The sequence below is a fragment of the Camelus bactrianus genome, chromosome 35 (assembly GCF_048773025.1).
Source record: "Camelus bactrianus isolate YW-2024 breed Bactrian camel chromosome 35, ASM4877302v1, whole genome shotgun sequence".
NCBI lineage: Eukaryota > Metazoa > Chordata > Mammalia > Artiodactyla > Camelidae > Camelus > Camelus bactrianus.
In genome coordinates this window covers 23,607,932-23,627,389 of record NC_133573.1, presented here as the reverse complement: position 1 = coordinate 23,627,389, position 19,458 = coordinate 23,607,932, and the positions used below count along the sequence as shown (strand labels likewise).

Sequence of the window (19,458 nt, the reverse complement as noted above, 5' to 3'; positions counted from 1 at the left end):
AAGTCTTACCCCTGGCCCAGTCAGACTGTCACATCTGCCACCCGCTTTGGGGGGTGGGCAGGGGGACATGGGGTGGGGGCCATCCCGGAATCCTGAATGGAAGCCACCACACTAGGGCTTTCTGCGCCCAGAAAGTAAGCCTGGGGCCTTCACAAAACTAGGATGGGTTTCCGAAATGCTTCCTGAGCCTCAGGAGTCCTGCCCTGCCAGGGAAATAGCTGGGTTCAGGGATCCCGAAGAAGTAGTGAGGATCAGGAGAGACACCCCTGGCAGACAGATTGAGGGGGTTGCCACGGAATCAGGAGGCAAAGAGCATTTCTGCAGAGAGCACCCCCAGCTCCTTAGGGAGGCTTATGGTTCTCCCCACCTGGGTCAGAGAATACTGGGTTGGCTTGTCGTTCAGACTTTTCAGGTCATTTCTGCCGATCACTGTGTTCCCCTCTTGTAACTTATTGGATAGAAAGAAAGTTCATGCAGTTGAGATGATAAGAAGCAAGCTTGAAGTGCATCATTAAGAGCCAGGTTTGTACCTGGCAGGGCAGCCTCACCTGTCTCCTGGGGGTTGTCAGTGTCCCCGAGAGAAAGACAGTATCCAGGAGGGAGAGTGACTGTGGTGATCAGGAATTCCTGAAGTCTTAGGGGTTTGGAGTGTGTAGGAAAGAGTTGTTGCTGTTGTTGTTTTCAAGGCAATAGACATTTCTGAAGAAACGCAACCATCACACACAAAGGCAGATGGTTTTTATGCTAAAAAGAGTGGGATGGGAAGTGCCCTTCGGTCACCGTCCTGTTGCCCAGCCTTGTGCAGACAGATGGATTTGTTCCCCAGCAGCAAGTTTGCTCTTAGAGAAGAGGGTGCTTCTGGCAGGAGTGCGGGTGGGGTGGGGCTGGGCAGCAGGACAGGAGAGGGCTGTGGTCAGCGAGCAGGAGGCGGCGGGGGCGCTTTCCCAGGCCGAGGGCAGCGGGCAGCCCTGCCTTCTCTTTTCTCAGATATCTGAAAGCGGGGCTTGTGCAGCAAGTAGATTAGTGAAGGATATGGGAACTTGTTCCCCATACTTTGAAGCAGGGAAAAAGAGCCTTGTTGTGAAGAGAAGAAACAAAACCTGTTTGGTGACTTGTCATTTCAATGAAAACACAACCCTTTCACAGGTGAGCATTCCCCACGCCCTCCCCTTCCTCCTGGCCCGATCACAGGTCGGGGAAGGAAGCCCCGAAGTTTCCTGATAAGAGTAAATTGTTTTCATGTTTATCTCACTTCTCTCCCTTCATTCCTCTTGAATAAACATAAAGAACTGATTTGTTAGATCACCTGCATCAAACACACCACCACCAAATCCTCTGCAAGGTAAAATTCCTCGTAGTCAGGGAATTCTGTAGAAAGTCAGTAAAGAGGACATTTCTGATTTTTTTTTTTAACAAATAAAAAATTCACTCCCAAGGGACCTACAATCAGCACGATGAAGCTCTTCATGAAAGCTCGTTTCGGGTGGGGAGCCTCCGCTGGGAGTTAACCCATCAGGAACTTTGAGTAAAGAATCGCATGCTGTCCAAGTCAGGAAGGCAGCCTGTGTGGTGGAAGGCGGGCAGAGAGCATGGGCACAGCTCAGGCTGAGCCCTCGGCGTCTTGAGAGACTCAGCGACATGGGCGGGACACCGCCACCTCTGCATTTTCTCCCCCACAAGCCTTATGTCCCTGGGGAGAGGAAAGCAAAGCTCAGCATTTCCACCAATTTTATGAAGATAAGTCTGGGCACTCAGCAAATATCAGAGGAGGATGGGGAGGAGAGGCCTGGAGCAGACACTGCTACCCTGGAACCTGCAAGGCATTACCCACCGTCTGCAGACTCTGATCTGGCCATTTGAACATTTGCTTTGCCTAAAAACAAAGGAGAATTTTTTTCTCCTTATTTTAAGTATTAGTACAAAGGAGTTTCAGAAAAATGGGGACTGATTTACAATCATCATTTGAAAAAAAACCTGAGTATTCAAGATTCAGCTTTCCTTTTCATTACAAGTTTGCTTTGAAGTATGGTCCTTAAAATTGCCTTGAAGGTAACTCTTGAAGAATGTCCCATCCTGTAGTTATGGCAAGGAAACAAATGCCTCTCGAAAACTAGTTGTTTTTGTTAAGGCAATACATATGCATCCAGGTTAGCTCATTAGTAGCTATAATTTGAACCCTGTACAAAACATATGGCTTTAATTATTAGGGTTTGGGGCACAAGAAACCAGAGTAACAGTCAGTATAATTATGAATAAAGAGGGAGAAGAAATTATGAATAAATAGAAGGAAAGGACATACCATTTAAAAGAAAATAACTGAGAATAAGCATAAAATGCAAAAACAAAGTTTAGTTAAAACAGACCTCTAAATTTATTTTTCAAAAATGTCATTTATGGGAACAAACATACTAACATATAGTCAAGTTCACCTTAATCACAATGAAGTCAGAGGATAAGACAGAAGGAAATAATCCTCAAATACGAGGGATGTTTAAAACGATAGCCATATCAAGACCCTCTATTTTTAAACACTGTGTAACATGGCATCTCGCTCTGTAAAAAGGAATTTCACAGCCCCCAGGAATCCTTTAAACAAATCCAACATAAACAGGAATCAAATAAAAACTATTTTTAAAATAAAAAAAATCAAATCTAAAATCAAAGCACCTATTTAAATTAAGACCATCAAGAATCTATGAGATTATTTCAGGAGGACAAGGACTGGGCAAAATACTGTTGTTCTAACAAGAACATTACAATCATTTTATGGAACTTACAAGGCAAACTGAATACTATGAAAATTGTTCTTCACAGCACATTTAGAAGGTTGAGCTTAAATGATACTCAACAGGAAAAAAAAAACAGATTCGGTGATAGTGCCTGAGACACACAACAGAAGGGCGTGACTTTCAATCGTGGCCCTTCCCAGGTCTATTTTTAGAGGTTTAGGACTCCAGCCTGAAATAGTTTGGATAATAATGCTCACGGCTACACCTCCGCATGTAGGACATTGTCTGGGAGAAGACCAGTTCCTTTTGTGCTGTGTAACCTATTTGCTGTTTTTTTTCCCTTTTAAATTAATCCTAAGGTCCTGCCCACGGAACACGGGGGACGTTGAGGCTCTTTCGTTTCCTTCTTTACCAACCACCTCGGAACATGCAAAACTAAAATTAGGTGATAAATTAAAATTAGGTTAAAATCAGGTGACGTACGAAATCTTTAAACGTGTACCTCACTAAGAAAGGAACTTCCCCTTGCTTCTTTGGAAGCTTCTTTGGCCTATTTAACTGGGAACAAAACACATTGTTGAGGAAAAAGCACTTTGGTTCACCGGAATGTTATGGAAATGTGTCCTTAAAAGACGTCCTTATTTGGAAGTAACAATTTCCGTGTCGTCATCTCGACGCTGAGATGGCATGTCCGTCAGAAGACTAAGAAGTGCCTGCATCCTGTAGTTATGTAATAGGATTTTAAGAAGTTTATAGAGATGTAATAATGTGTGTGCATCACACCACCTGTATCTGTATGATAGCATATATATGTATCTATGAACACATATCATATACATGTATATACACCGCGCCCGCCCATACACGTAGCTCCCAGTAACACAGACCTTGTAGCCTGAGACTTACTTTCTTAAAACTACCACCTTTTCCAAACTCAACTTTTCTATTCCACTCCCATAACTCAAAATTACAGTAAATCATACTCCAAAGGTTTACATTTTCAATTAAAAAAAAGACAACTGGGCAAACCAAATTATATGAAGAAACAAAGGCATATCTCAGCCTAACATACAATCTTTCACCCTTCAAACACAAACCAGAAAACCAAAAAAGTATTTTAAGACACTATGAAAACTGAACAAGCATTTCTTCTTTATTTTTCTTGGAGAGGAGCAGAGGCTCCCTTTTTCAGAGAATCGAGTATAAGAGATCTAAACTGCTGTTCCTGTCATGCTCTCGGGATAAAAGGTTAAAGACTCAGTAACAAAAAAATCAGACCCAGCCCCCCTCCTCATGGAGATCTAAGAACCATGGCATTCACGAATCACAGAAACCTATAGGTTTTCAAGGTTATTCTCCGAACTTTTGGAAAAGGAAGACAAGTTATGGTGCGGAACCCTCTGGTACAGAAGGATGCCCCAGCCCAGATGCGGAAGGGAGCCGGGCAGCCAGGCTACAGCATCTCCAGCCCTCCACCCAGTCCCGCAGTCAGGGCTTTGCGGCTGCACTGCACGCAAGTGCACATCCATCATTGGCCCAACGGACCTGGCAACCCTGCCCCCTTGCTCACTCTCCATCACAAGTTCTCCTTCAGGAGGCCGAGCTTCCGCAGGGCCTCCCGACGAGCCTCCTCCGTGGAGCCCCGGCCCGAGAACTGGACAGTGATGCCCTGGGGTCTGAACCCCACAGCCCTGGGAAGCGAGCCCGACCGCTTCCTCGCATCCTGGCCGCAGTCTGGCTGCCGGGGCGCAAGTTTGCTGGGGAGAGCCGGGTCCGGACGGAAGGTGACTGTCTTCCCCGTGGAGACAAAGGGACCGGGCTGGCTCTTGAGGACCTCGTGGATGCTCTGGAAGCCGTTGGCCAGCGGCAGGGACTGTTCCGTCTGCACGCCTCTGGACTGCTGGCCGCCGTGGGCCCCGCCCTGCATGGGGACGGCTTCCTGGATAGGGCCTGCCTGGCTCTGCTCTGGAGAGATGCTTCTCTGCTCGACGAGGTCGCCCCTCTGGGCCCGGTCCTCCATCTCCCCCGTGGAGAGGAAAGAGGCCCCATTGATGTTGGCCAGGACCTGGGCTTTGCGCTCCTGCACGTTGACCGCAGCCTTGGAGATGGTCTTATTGAAGTCCTTCCCGGCGCTGTTGGTCACACTGATGTTGCTCGGGAAGCGGTGGATCTTGGGCGCCGTCTGGGCCGCGTGTCTGTGCCACAGGGAGTGGTCTCCGTGCCGAGGGGCTGTGGAAGTCAGTGTCCTCCATTCCCCGGGCCTGCTCTCCCTGGAGGGGGATGTGGGTGAAAGCGCCTCGTTTCCTGCCGACTTCTCAGACATCTTCTGGGCGATGACAAGCGGAGTGGGGACCGAGCGGGGAAGTTTTGGGTGCTCTGCTGGAGGAGCCGGCTCTCTCTTGGGGTGGGCTGGGGCTGCGGGGACAGGTGGGGAGGGCGGCAGGGGGAAGGCCTCGGGACCTGGGGGGTCTGGTGGGGGAGACTTCTCAGCATCCTGTTCCCTGCATCCAAGGGCAGGGATGTCTTCCTTTCCAACAGGGCCAGCCCCTGAAAAGGAGAGAATCCTCATAAGCTCCCACCGTAGGAAGAGATAAATGCATTATGTTTCCTTTTGAATGAATTTACGAGGGTCTCAACAGAACCTCCTGTAAACTAAGCTCCCTCTACCCAGTTCCCTGGACCAGCGACAGAGAACTAGTCTATGATGCTCATAACCACATGACGAGAAGGAATGAACTAGTGCGGGGACAGATTTACAAGCCAGAAGTGGTCGGTCCCTGGGAAGCATAGTGGAAAAGCTCCTTCTAAGGAGCCAGCATCCCGAGACATGTAAGAGGAGGAAGCAACTTACTTATGGGGGATTTTACAAAGGGGAAATGGAGGCTGGGAAGTCTGTGACACCCACCAACCCCTCCATCAGGTCTTTCTAGATGAAGGGTAGTTGGATGTATCACTTTACTGTAGAAACAAACGTTTGCTGACAGCCTCAGTTAGAATTTAATACGCCAGCCCCCGTGAGCCTTTACTGCATCCTGACATGCACTGATCACCCGTCTCTTCCCACTTCTCTGCACTTATACACCTGTGTCTGCTGCAAAACTGGGAGCCGTGGATTTATCTCTGCCTCTTCAGAATCTCACACAATGCCTGCCGCAGGCAGGGTACTTGAAATTGTTATGAAAACATCATGTTAGAGAACTGATGGGCAAGTGGCTTACTTTCAAAACGTGTTTTCCTTGGTACAGTTATATGATCTGACATTTTAAAAGGATCAGCTGGTTGAAGCTAATTTTAGGAACTACACTTCAAAAATGACGTGTGATAAAAATGGGAAATTTATATTAAGCTTCTTCTTTGAAGAGACGGCTGCAAACTCAGCCCCATATTTGGAACCTATAACCATGGTACGTGAAATTCTGTGTAATACACAACTTTGCTTACAAAAAAAGGGGGGAGGTGGTGTATTTTTGGAGGCTTGTGATAAATGGCAGTATTTTGTAGTTAGCAAAGCAAAGATTTTCCCTCCTATTTTTTCCCGCATCTTTTCCAGTCCTTATCCCCTTGCCCACATTTCCAATATCTTTTCCAAACGGGAAAAAAAAATTGGAAGAAAGTTTTCTCCTTGTCCATCTTCCTCTGGTCCTATCACAGGGCTCAAGGGGGAAAAAAAAACCAGACCTCTGCTCTGATGCCCCCTGAGTCAGGCAAAATGTACAAAGTAGATGCTGAGCTGAATTTCATGTTTTGATCATTTTCTGTTTTCCTAAACCAGCTGACTTCTCAGTTCAAATACTCCCACCTTGGAGGAGGGGTATAATCTTGCACAAGAACTGAGATTAAACTTCAAGGGCTAAAGTTCAAGTCCTTTGTAGGTTCTCTTTGTAGAATGGACTTGTTATCCGAAGCCAATTCCAGTTTTCTTCCTTCATGTGTGTACACAACCTATTTGCCTGCCCAGTTAGTCTCACTCTTTCTTCTAGCCCTTCTGGAATTTCCCTTCATGTGTTTTCATCCTAGTATGTCATAAGGGCTCCTCCTTGGCTGGGCTGTCAGAATACCAGGAGGCTGTTTCTACCCTACAAACAAAAATCTGATCAGCCCCTCCAAGCGTCCCTCCTGGAAACACAAAACCACAACAGAAAGGAGGGCCTCTGTGTCTTGCACCACATGGCACGCCAAGTCCGAGGTCAGGGATCCGCGCTTCTGTCCTCACCTGCTGCCTCTGTCACATCCTGAAGGCTTTCGGGTCCCTCGGCTGCAGGTCCTGGCTGCACCAAGTCCACGACATCCTCTGGCTCGGAGTGACCGGAAGTGCTCTCTTCCAGAGGCTGTGGAGAGTGGCCCTGGGCATCACCGTCACTCAGGACCTGATCCTCAAAGTCATCTTCCAGGGAATCAATCGTCTCTTCAAAAAACAGGAGGACGTCCTTTTCCTCATGTGTGAGATACTTCAGGCTCTCATCATCCTGGCAAAAGATTTGAGGATTAGGAATGAGGATAAAAAACCCACAATACAGAGCCTGGGGTGGAGTTCATGGCATCCTCCAATTTCTCGCCCGGGGAGAGGGTACCATTCAGGTGACCCCCCCAACCCACCTCTGCCTGTGTGTCCTTTACCATTCTAACTGCATGACTAAGAAGGCTGTACAAAGTGGGTAGCAAATAAAGGGTCTTAGAGACTTGTGGTTCCTACTGAGTCGATAACAAGAAAGCAATCTGTCAGCACCTCCTCAGGAGGGACCTTGTCAGCTTAGCGCCAACAGATACACTTGGTTTCCCTGTAACAGCGATGAGGGACTCTTTGGTTAAAGACAGTGAACTAACATAGTTATCTCTGCTCCCTCAGGAAACCTCACTAAAACAAAAGTGGGCTTTGTTATTATCATTTTTTTAAAGGCACAATCACAAAGACAAATGTAACAGGAAGAGAGATGACAGCAACATTGCACTTGGGAGGGTAGAGGACAGGAAGACAGATGGTAAGACTCAGAAGACCCAAGGAAGGCGACTTTTAATCAGCAGCTGCGGGAGCCAGGAATCAACCTGGAGGGACCCCACCCACCCACCCATCCGCCAACCCCGGAGGCTCAGCACAGGGTGTGGCTGTGCTGGGTGGTTCTGGAAGTGTGGCTAAGATGATGTTGCAAAGAGCAGAACTGGACGAGAGTCTCTTCCAGGGGCAGTTAGGGCCCCTGGACAGAAAGCTAGATGTTTACTCTTCAAAGAAGGTGAAAGAGGGATCTGAAGGGGGGGGGGGGCAACAGGCCGAGTTAATGGTCAAGAACCCTACTGACTCCAAACTGACCCCCTGGACAGAGGATGGGAAAGGTCTTCTCTGGGGAACTGAATGGCCCAGCAGCCAAGTGGCTGACATCACAGGCTCCCCAGTGAAACAGCTCAGCAAGATCACCCCCCAGTTGAAATCACAGTCAACACACCCCAGCACAGATGTTTTCATCAGTTTCTTAACATCCTGCTCTTACGTGTATGCATACAGCTAATGATCGCCACGCACCTGAGAAACACCTTTAACACGGAAGACGCATCAAAACCAGACAAGAAGAAAAAAGGCAACTTTCAAGAAGCCAACTCTGCAGAACGGTGAAAAAATCCAGAAAGATGATCACAAATACCCTCAGAGGGATCACAGGAGAGACTGAATCCATAAACAAGAATCGGATGCTGTTTTAAAAAACTCGGAGACAGTAAAGAGCCTCAGAAATTAAAACTACGACAGGAGATGAAAAGCGAAATAAAAGCCTAGAGATCAAACAGAGAAACTGGAAAAGTACAATAAAAAGTCAAAAAAAATTTTTTAAGCAGATCATTAGAAAATAAGTGTGGAAGGCCAACCTCTGAGTAATAAGAGTTCCAGAAAGAGTAATCAGGAAAAACAAGGGGGAAGAAATGATCAGAGTAAACAAGTAAAAGAACCCAAGGAAATTTCCTTAAACAGGAGGCGAGTTTCCAGGTCGGAGGGTCCATGAGAAGGACCTGAGGAAGAATAAAATTGGCTTATGCCAAGGCCCAGCCCTGTGAAATTTCAGTCACTGGAGACCAGGATTGATCCTGAGAGCCTCCCAGAGTGGAAAGCACGTCACGTAACAAAAGTTGAGGAATAAGAATGGCCACAGCCTTGGAAGCCGGGAGACAATGCTGTGATTCCTCCCAAATTCCAGATGAATTCAGAACTAGAATTCCATACCTAAAACCAAGTGAAGGTTACAGGAGAATGACAGTGTTTTTAAGAAAAACACAAGGTCTGCACCGTGGACTTCCCCCTCCCACCGCATGCCTTTCTTAGGAAGCTACTGCTGGGCCAGTGGGGCTGGGGTCATTCCCCTGCACAAGGGAGGAACCAAGAAGAAAGACGCAGAGCCAAGGAGACAGAAGAGAAGAGAGAAAGCTGCAGGAACGCCTGGAGAGCGGAGACATCCCCGGGATGTCAGCTGTGCTGTGAACCAGCCCAGCTCAGAGCAGGCCACGGGGATACATCAAAGCAGAACACGCAACACAGAACACGAGCAAAGCAAGCAAATAAAACCAGAGCTATTATTAACCACAGGAAAAACTAAAGTTACGAGAGAAAGCATGTATCTGTGAGTCAGTTCCTCTATGGCAACACACACATGCACACACACACACATACACACACATAGATACGCACAAGTATATTAATTATATCAGTATTTATAGTAGCAAGAAAACAAGAAACCACTTAAAATGTCCAACAATAAGGGTATGGTTGAATAAGTCAGGGCACATTCACAGATGGAATATTAAACAGCCATTTTAAATGGTGTTTTCAAAAAATATACTGTTAAGTGAAAAAAACCCAGATAAGAAAAATGGAGCTGTCTTAACTTGATTTAAATATATGCATACTTCCTCTATCCACACATATAAAAATACTGAAAGGATATAGAGTAAAATGTCAGGAGTGGGGGAAAATGAAGGGAAATAACAAAGAAATAGGAATGAGTTAAAAGTCTCTGCTTCCAGTGAGTAGGAAATGAGGGAGGGGCACACAGAAGGTGAATGCTTTTCATAAACCGTATAAAATGATTTGACTCTCTAAGGTGAGCATGCACTTTGATAAAAACAACAGGAAAAATATGGTGGAAGCAAAGGTGACTAGATCTGATCCCTATGGTGCAGAATAATGCGTTTCACACTGTGATCCCAGAGGCATTCAAATGCCCACCTACCCAGGCCCATCACAGAGCCCACAGTGGCCAGATTTAGAGACCTCTCTTTAGCCTCAAGCACAGAATCCACATGTCTGGGGGACGGTGAGCACAGAACACATGCAAATTGCTCAAACCAGCTTGACCACGTTAGCGTCATCCTGAAGGAAGTTGACTCGGGAGGAAGGAGACTGTCTTCAGCCTGGGTTCCAACAAGCAGGTCTGACAGAATACTGCTGGAGAGAGATACCCACCGCACAGGCTAGGGAAGCAGAGAACACAACAGGACGCTGCTAGGGAGGAGAAGCAATACACATCTGTTGGATAGAAACCTACAACAAGTGCAGGGTCATAGGACGCGTGTCTGCTTTGGCAGACACGGCCGTGAGTTCTCCCCAGCAGCTGGGCCAGCTCGCACTGGTGGTTGCACAGCCCTGCACAGTAGGTATGTGCTGGAATCTTGTTCTGATATTCAGTCCATTCCGAGGAAGATGAGCAGCATTGAGATTTTTTTCCCCCTGTAACACTTAACTGGCCATTTGGGGATCCTCTTATGAAGTGCCTGTTCAAGTCTTTTGCGTTTTTCTATCACTTTGTCTTTAAAAAGCATAATTTGTAGGAGTTCCTTTATGCATATTAGGTAAAAATCCTTTGTGGGCATATTTATTGCAAATATTTTTTCCTACCCAGTGGCTTGCTCTTTCTGTTAATAGGAGTCTTCTGATGGCTAGTCCTTAACGTTAATGTAGTACCATATATCAGTCTTGTCTTTCATGGTTAGAGCTTTCTGTGTCCTATTTAAGACACCGCTACCTGCTCCACGGTCATGAAGGTATTTGGCAGTTTTATCCTAAAAGCATGATAGTTTTTAAACTTTCTTGTTTAGTGCTACCATTCATCTGGAATGGACTTCTGTGTATGGTATGAGGTCACGATTCACTGTTTTCTACCCTGATACCCAAGTGTTCCTGTTCCAGCACAACTCCTTGAGAAGCCTGTCCTTTCTCCACCACAGGTCCCCTTGGTTGTGAATCAGGTGACAGTGCATGTGTCGGTCTGTTTCTGGACTCCATTTTCAGTTCATTTGTCTACCTGTCTGTTCATACACCGATAAGAGTTTTCGTTATAACTTTATAATGTGTCTCAATATCTGGGAGTTTGAAGCCTTCCTGCTTTGCCGTTCTTTGAGTCTGTGCTGTTTCTTGGCCCTTTTTTATTTCCACGAAGAGTTCCATACCAGCTTGTCAGTTTCCGTATACACGTATATACGCACGTACCCACACCCCTGCTGGGACTTTGGACTGCGTGGAAGTTCCTCAAATTGAGCAGAACCAATGTTTTACAGCAGTTTCTCTCTCCACACAGAGGGTCTACGCCTTCATTTATTTAGATTAGTGGCCCTTCAAGTGTGGTCCTTCACCCAGCAGTGACAGCAGCACCTGGGAACTTGTTAGAAATACAAACTCTTGGGCCTCATCTCAGATCTACTGACTCTGTAACCTTTAGGGTTACAGTGTGTGTTTTCACAGACCCTCTGGGTAATACTGATGCACTGAAGTTTGATATGCATTGATTTGGTCTTTATTTTCTCTCAGTAATATCTTGTATTTTCCAGTATAGAGATTCTACAGTTTATGTTATGTGTCTCCTTAGGTATTTGCCGTTTTTCAATGCTGTTCAAAATAGTGTCCTTTTAAAATTTTAGAATTGTTGCTGGTCTCTAGAAATACAAGGTATACTGGCCTTGAAATAAATAAATTGAACACATTTGCTGCACAATACTAACAGTTCATCTGTAGGTTTTTTTTTTTTTCCAGTCTTCTGCACATACAGCAGTGTCTGTAAATGAGAAGTTTTATTTCCTCCCTTCCACTCCTCATTCACGTTTTCATTCTGCTTTATGGTACCACCAGGGCTCTCCAGTTAGCTGAGCAGAAGCGGCATCTCTGTCTTGTTTTCCAATGTCAGGAAGGAAGCTTTCCCTATTTCACCACTAAGTAGTGTTTGCTGTAGTTTTTTTGGAAAAATGATCTTTATCAAATGAAGAGAGCTCCCTTCTATTCCTCGTTTGGTAAATATGTTTGTCTTTAAAATAATGAATGGGTTTTGAACTTTGTCAAAGAGCTTGTCTTCATTTACTGCAGTGGTTCTCAGCTGGGTGTGATTTTACTCCCCACGGGGCATTTGCCAACATCCAGGGACAGTTCTGTTTATCACCATTTTCTCCTTTATTCTATCAATGTACTGAAGTACAATGATTGCTTTTCAGCTATTCAACCAACCTTGCATTCTTGGAATAAGTCTAACTTTGTTGTGATATTACTATGCTTTTTATACATCATTGAATTTGATTTGCTTACACTTTGTTTTGAATTTTTGCATATAAATTCACAAGACAGGCTGTAATCTTCCTTTCAGTGTAATCAGATTTTGTATGTATTTCCTTTTTTAAGTTTGACTTTAGGAAACAATGGGCCCTAAGAATTTGGTTCATGGCCTATCTTTCTGCTCCACTTCTTCTGAGATTGGATGGGTCGGGGAAGGAACATACTGATTTAAGAATAATTTTTCTCCAGTTGAAATGATGACAGTTCCATATTAACTACATTTCTGTAATTTTATCCATTTACATACCTAGCAGTTGTGCAGGCCCTAAGGACTTCAGTTTCCCCTCTAATAAGAGGGTCAGTGTGAGGGGACATTAGGAGAGTAGCAAAGTGAGCACAAAGCATTCCTTATTTAATACTTTTTGTTTCATATTTATACAAAATAAATGAATATTTAAAACAAAATGGTTCAGTGCCATTGAGCACTAAACCAAAGGAGAGAGGAATGGGTTTTAACAAAACCCATAATCTTAGCTGTCCTCTATGTCTGCAGAATATCTGACTAAGGAATTTACACTTTATTCTGAGAACTCTGGGATGGATCTGGCCCTGCCTACCTTTTGAATGTCATCTCCTCCTCCTCTCCACTTTGTACTCTATAGCAGGGCTGGTCAACCTTTTCAATCAAGGACCAGACAGTAAGTCAATATTTTGAGTCTCGGCAGTCTTCACAGTGGCAATCATTCAATTCTATCAACGTAGTGTGAAAGTTGTAGGTAATATGTAGATGAATGAGTTTAGCTTTGTTACAAGAAAACTTCACTCACAAAAACAGGAGGGAGTCCACATTTACAGTCTACAGGCTGGAGTTTGCAAACTTTTGCCCTATAATCACATCAGATCACTTCCTCTACCTGTTTCTGTGGCAGCCGTGTCCCTGCCTGCACAGCCACCTCTCACCGGTCCTTCCTGGTCCAGTTTACATGTCACAACACCTCCAGCCTGCTCCCACAGCACCCACTGAGTCACACATGCAAATATTTCAGCAGCTAGTAAGCACTGGGCAATGTAAACACAAGGGTGTAAATAATGTTCCTGCTGTCTGTTTAAGCCCATCTAATGAGGGCTTCAGACAAGAAAACAGGCAGTTGCTTGAGAGGGTGGCAATGGCCATGACAAGGTGACTGTGGGTGTTACGGAAACAGTACGGGTATCAGTTCACACTTTGGGGGAGGGAGTCTGACTTGGAAAAACACTGGAGGGGAAATGATAATCAATAATCTGAAAGAAGTGGATGAGACTTCCACCAAAAGGGACGAGGGACAGCTAGACACGTATTTTGGAGAGATCGTGTTGGTTAGAATGTGGGAAATGGGAAACTCTATAGGAAGCTGAATATGGAAACAATTTAGACAAAAGATAAAAGTCACCTAAAGTGCAGCAGCAGTGGTGGGAACAAGGAGAAGGAGGTGGATTTGAGGGATATTTAACGAAAAGGATCAAGTCCTCCTATAAAATTCTATTTTTTACTGTAGTTGTTCATTACTCATGCATTTCACCTCTGCCAGACCTGAACGACCGTAATGTATCTGTGAACCATCCAAGGGCTTAACGACTGTCTCACGTCCATGAGGCCGTCATCGTAACCAAAGGGCCAGCTCCCTCCTCACTTTGTAGGTCTGTCCTGCCCCTCTGGCGACCAGAACGTGAAACTTTCGTAAGCAATCCAGTGACGTGACTCCTTTTGTGATTTTTCTGGATTTGCTGCAGGCTGGTGGGATCATCTGGAGGGTCACAACATCTGGGGCAGAGCACTCCTGCCCCCTCTTTTCTCTGTATACCTTAGTCGTGCTAGATTACCTGCCCCAGTCACTCAGCACACACCACCCCCAACTCATTTATCTCCCAGATTCACACTAAGACTTTGCAAGGTTTTCTTCTGTCCATGCAGAGTAGTTCAGTTCAGTGATTCAACAACAACTAAAAAAAAAAAAAAAAACCCGTGAGTCTAAAATCATTAGAGCTCTTAGCATGACAAAGATCCCGGGAGTTAATAATGACAGCCCCCATGGATGCTGCTAGGGTGACGTGATGATGGTAACAAACCAGAACCAGAAAGTCTTAACCACAACTTATTTGTTGAATTAAAAGTCTTGGGAATTAAATTAATGCTCTCTACCCTTTCCCTCCTACTTGGACCCCCTAACTCAGTGTTTCAACAGGGTTATTCCCAAGAGTTTTAGATCACCAACTTTGGGGGGGGGGTATAATCATTTCTCTTTGGTTGCACAGACAGTAGGATTAAATGGGCAGCTGGCCTGTGTCAGTTTAAGACACATGCCAATTTCCCATGTTAAGGGAGGGGCAAAAGTAAGGATGGAGGAAGGGTATAAACCCCACAGGTCTCATTCAATCTCACAGCAAGGAGCTCTCAGCGGAGGATTTCATTTGGAAAATAAGCTTAGAAAGGGAAGCTCCAGGTCAACCATTGTAAGTTGTGGGACAAACTGCAGGACTCACAGGCTGAAAGATGCAACACGGAGATCAGTGAGTCCAGCTCCCTCCCTGGAAGGTGTGAAAACCTGGTTCAGAGGCAATGCAATGACTTTCCAAGGGTCACACAACTATTTGCAGAGCAGCCAAGACCAGAACTAGTTCAATGCTTGCTTTCTGGTTTGACCTATTTATCTCTCTTTCTAATTACATACTAATCTCAGATCTGTGCTCGGATGCCTGCATATCCCACACATCTTATCCCAGAGTCCCTCAAGCTGGCAGTCTGGCCTCCATGCTCCTATAAAACAGGAGACACAAGTCACTTTTAATGAGGCTGCTCAGAGGTCAGAGTCCTGGAGGATTGGAGCATCCAGATTCCCGCATTCTCAACTGATGCCCTGTCTCTCTGGGGTTGGAGTCTGGAGGGCGGGCTGGGTGACTTGTCTGTGATCCCCTGGCCTTGAGCCTTGACCTGAGGGGTGGGGCCAAAACTGCTGTGGACTCAGTCTGTTGCCTAATTCTCCAAACAAGAAGCTGCCCTCCAGTGAACCTGGACTCTGCTGGCACCTGGGGGAGGAAAGAAGGTGGGAAGAGAGAAAAGCCTGATGCCCAGGGCCGGGGAGCAGGGGGTTCAGGGCCAGAAAAGGGGCACGTAGCCCTCATCTGAGGGAGTTCCTGTCTGCTCCTCTGTTCCCAGGAGAGGCTGATGCTGCCTCTCTCAGACCAGGACGCTGAAGGGGAGGACGTGGGCCATGGGGAGTAGGCAGAGCGTGAAAGGCAGTGGCACATCCCCAGAGCCAGGAAGCAGACGAGCGGTTGCCCAGGGCCAGGGCAGCTGGAGGGAAACGGAGTGACTGATAGTAGCACGCGGTTCCTCCCAGGGTGACGAAGGTGTTCTAACCTTGGCTGTGATGATGGCCACGCACTTCTGTGAATCTCCTAAAAACCACTGGATGGCATTCTGTGACAGGTGAACCACATGGGATGTGAATTATATCTCAGTAAAGGTGTTATACTATATTTAAGAAAAAAGCAAGTCTGGGGCCTGGTGGCCCCACGTGAGGCAGGAAGAAAGCTGGTGCCCTGGCCGTGGTGGATCCTGCTTGACCGCTGATGCTACTGGATGTGAGATTTGCTCATGTGGTTCCCAAAGAACTAAGCAGATAGGAAATGAGGATAGAAGAGCAAAAAAAAGCTTTCCTGGGAAAGGGTGCACTGCAGAAAACCTAAGTTTGTCCCTAATATTTGAAGAGTAGTAGGCTGCTAGCAGGCATTTAAAAAAATTTCCCCCTTCTATAAACTGAGCTTTTAATGCACCAAATTGGCTGTGGAGTAAAAGGAAGTTCTTTGAGGCTACAGCTCTCCAGATGCTGAAAGAACTGTCTAGAAAACTACCCCTCACTGGTGCTACCCCACCCACCATGCTGACTTCAAGCCTCCCAGGGAAACAGTTTTTGCTTCAAGAACTTGGGAGCACGCACATTTCTACCCTAATCTGTATACTATGACCATGAATAAATAATTTCTAATATATCAAACCAGAAAATTCAAACCACCAGATCTACTAATGTAATTGTAACACACACCGTGCAGGTCTCCCCTGGGGGGGAGGACAAAGCCCCAGTGTCTGTGAGGTCTGTCCACTCCCGCATGAAGATGAGCAAAAGTGTCCGTCTAGTCCCCATGAAGCGCCAAGAGGAACGTCCAGATAAGCTGGGTGACAACGTTTTACATTGAATCCCACCAGTGCTTATAAAAATCCGCAGTCCCAGACATAACCTATGAGAGTATGGGTTTGGGACAGGAGCTTTGTCTTTGGGGGAAATGGCAGTGAGAGAAAAAAAATCTTTGGTTGAACAAAAAAAGCCAAGAAGGCTGAAAATACTCATACTCAAATAACCCACATCTAAAAAAACTGACTGAATTAATTCAGTTCTTAGTCTTCTTTTTTCTTCTGTTTTGATTTTCTTTTAAACAAAGAAACTGGGTTTAGCTGCAGACTAAGACAATGGTGGTAAGCAAGTCCTTGTGAGGGAGGGAAAAAAAGGACCAGCAGAATTCATCCCTATCTTAAACAAAAAAAAAAAAAAAAAAAAAATCAAAAAAATTACAAGAAGGATTATGATGGCTAAAGAAATTTCTCGAGATGAGCCAAAATCTGCTAACCCCCAATTCCCCGGGTATTTCTTTGGCAGAGTGTGATTTCATGGTCACATTTTCCTTTTGGACACCAGAATGATCTCCCTGACACGTGGGCAAGGCTTTACTGAGTTAAAAACCTGAGTTGATGAGAGGACCCCCAGGAGCTGACACACAATTCAGGGGCAGCGAGAAGACCGCAGAAATCAGCCTCTGTGTTCTTCCTGCGTCTCTAGGCGCCACGCTTACTTTGGCGATCTCATAAGAAAAACCACAAGTGCATGTGGCGTTCCCCGCGGTTTCGGTATAAGGCTTAATTATGGGCATTTTTAACTAGTCCCTGTTGTCATTTTTTCAGTATGGTTAACTTAAATCTGTACTTCTGGCCGGAAAGAGACAGACACAAACTAGTGGGGGATGAGCTATGTGTAGAGGTTTGATTACAGATGGACAGACTTGTGGCTTTGAAGGATTACAGTTGGGCTCGCTGGCCGCCTTCACCTTCTCCGCACCAGTGGTATCATAAAGCCATTGGGCAGAGAGCGCGTGGCGTCAGGCGTTGAGACCCTGCTTAAGCTTGTGTTACACATCCCAGAGTTTGCATGGCTGTCATGTCACTAAGATGTGAGTTCCTGAAAAGATTAAAATCTCGTTTTATTCCATCATCCATCCGGTCTTGTGGGGAGCGGGCATTTACTAAATGTTCAGTGAACTGAACTTCCATCAAAGCCTTCAGCTTTGTCTTAAACTAGCTGCTCTGACCAGGAAGTTCTGGGTTCAGTCTGGGCAAGGAGCCAGAGCGGAAAGCACCATGGGGCCACCACTGACCAGCCTGTGTCTCCTTTCCGTCCCTCTGCTCTGTGTCCTCTCCTTGAACTTGTCTAGTGACCAGTGTGTCACCTTAGACTTAGGCTGAGCCTGCCACGAAGAAAATGTCATCTCTGTTTGTTTTTTTTTTTGTATGTATCTTTTTGCTGAAGTATAGTCAGTTTACAATATGGTGTCAGTTTCTGGTGTACAGTGTAACGCTTCAGTCACGCATGAACATACAGATATTTGTTTTCATATCCTTTTTCACCATAGTTACTATAAAATATTGAATATAGTTCCTTGTGCTATACAGTAGGAACTTGTTATCAGTTTTATATATATTAATCAGTATCTGCAAATCTTGAACTCCTTCTTCCCCCTGGTAACCGTAAGTTTTGGAGAAGGAGATGGGCTGAGGAGGATGGGGAGAACCTATTTCTCTTTTGTAAATAAGTTCATTTGCCTTTTTTTTAGATCCCACATATGAGTGGTATCATATGGTATTTTTCTTTCTCTTTCTGGCTGACTTCACTTAGAATGATGATTTCCAGGTCCATCCATGTTGCTGCAAATGGCATTATTTTATTACTTTTTATGGCCAAGTAGTATTCCATTGTATAAATATACCACAACTTCTTTATCCACTCATCTGTTGATGGATGTTTAGGTTGTTTCCATGTCTTGGCTACTGTAAACAGTGCTGCTAGGAACACTGGGGTGCACGTATCTTTTTGAATTAAGGTTCTCTCTGGTTATATGCCCAGGAGTGGGATTGCTGGATCATATGCTAAGTCTGTTTTTAGTCTTTTGAGGACTCTCCATACCTTTTAGAGAAGGTAATCTCCTAAATTTAAAGACTTTTTGTGAACGTTCCCAAAGCTTGTTGATGCTTACGTAAGGGTCTGGATTCTGAGAGAAAGGGATACAAAAGCATTTATATTTGTAAAGGAGTTAGCCATCTGTTTTAAAGTGAATTTTATCCTGAGAGGTGTTTCCCTTCCCCCAACCACTGGACCTGGAAGGCCACGGTGCCCTGGCCTGAGCTGACCTCTGCCTTCAGGTACAGTGCTCCCAGGCTCTGAGAAGCCAAGTTACCACCAGGTGGGGAATGCTCTGGATTTGTACAAAACTTCAGAGGATTAACACTGAAGTGCGCTCCTCAAAGCCAGTATTCCAAAACGTCAAGCTAGTTACCCCAAAGGATGTTCTAAGATATTCCCAACAGGAAGGCAGAGGCAGCCAACATTCATGCACACCGAGTGCTGAAGGAACGGTCACTCACCAGAGTGAGGCTCCTGGAACGCGAGCTGCTGGTTCGACTCTCCAGGCTGCTCCCTCTGCTCAGGTCCCTGAGTCTGCAGCTGGGCAACAAGTCAGGGTCCATTTCCCAAGAGTCTGATTTCTGGTGATGGACAGGCATTCCCACAGTAACCCTGGGCGTTGGTGTGATCACAGGAAATGGGGAAGGGGCCGGTGTCTCATGCCCAAGTCGTAGGTCCCCTCTGGAGGAAGAAGCACAAGGTGACAAGGGTCAGTGAGCCCAGACAGCGAAGGCCTTATTCCCCCAAGACGAACGGGCACCACGAGTTAGAGTCGGCTGGCACACAGCCCCGACTGCTAAGACTAAGATAATTAGGACCCCCTAAACCAACTTGTTTAGTGATGCTCATTTCCATTTTCCCTTTATCTCCTTCTCCATTATTAAGATGCAAGAATTATTTTTAAGGAAAGATGGGTGTACTGAAAATGACTTTGGTGCTGAAAATTTGA

The 19,458-nt window shown here is 45.7% G+C and overlaps 1 protein-coding gene across 3 annotated transcripts in view; it reads right to left on the bottom strand.

Moving 5' to 3' along the window:
* Positions 1-2,347: 2,347 nt before the first annotated feature.
* The window catches only part of PROSER2 (proline and serine rich 2), a 29,197-nt gene continuing 12,086 nt past the window's right edge, over positions 2,348-19,458 (bottom strand). The window contains exons 1-4 of one of the 3 annotated variants that reach the window (XM_074357974.1): positions 18,971-19,109; positions 13,814-14,223; positions 6,943-7,195; positions 2,348-5,276 (exon numbers count right to left, since the gene is read on the bottom strand). In XM_074357974.1, coding sequence (XP_074214075.1) covers positions 4,306-5,276; positions 6,943-7,195; positions 13,814-13,873 — 1,284 coding nt within the window. In that variant the 5' untranslated portion in view covers positions 13,874-14,223; positions 18,971-19,109 and the 3' untranslated portion in view covers positions 2,348-4,305. Of the gene's footprint in view, positions 5,277-6,942; positions 7,196-13,813; positions 14,224-18,970; positions 19,191-19,458 lie in introns of those variants that run through there. The other 2 variants (XM_010947727.3, XM_074357973.1) reach the window with 2 other exon arrangements.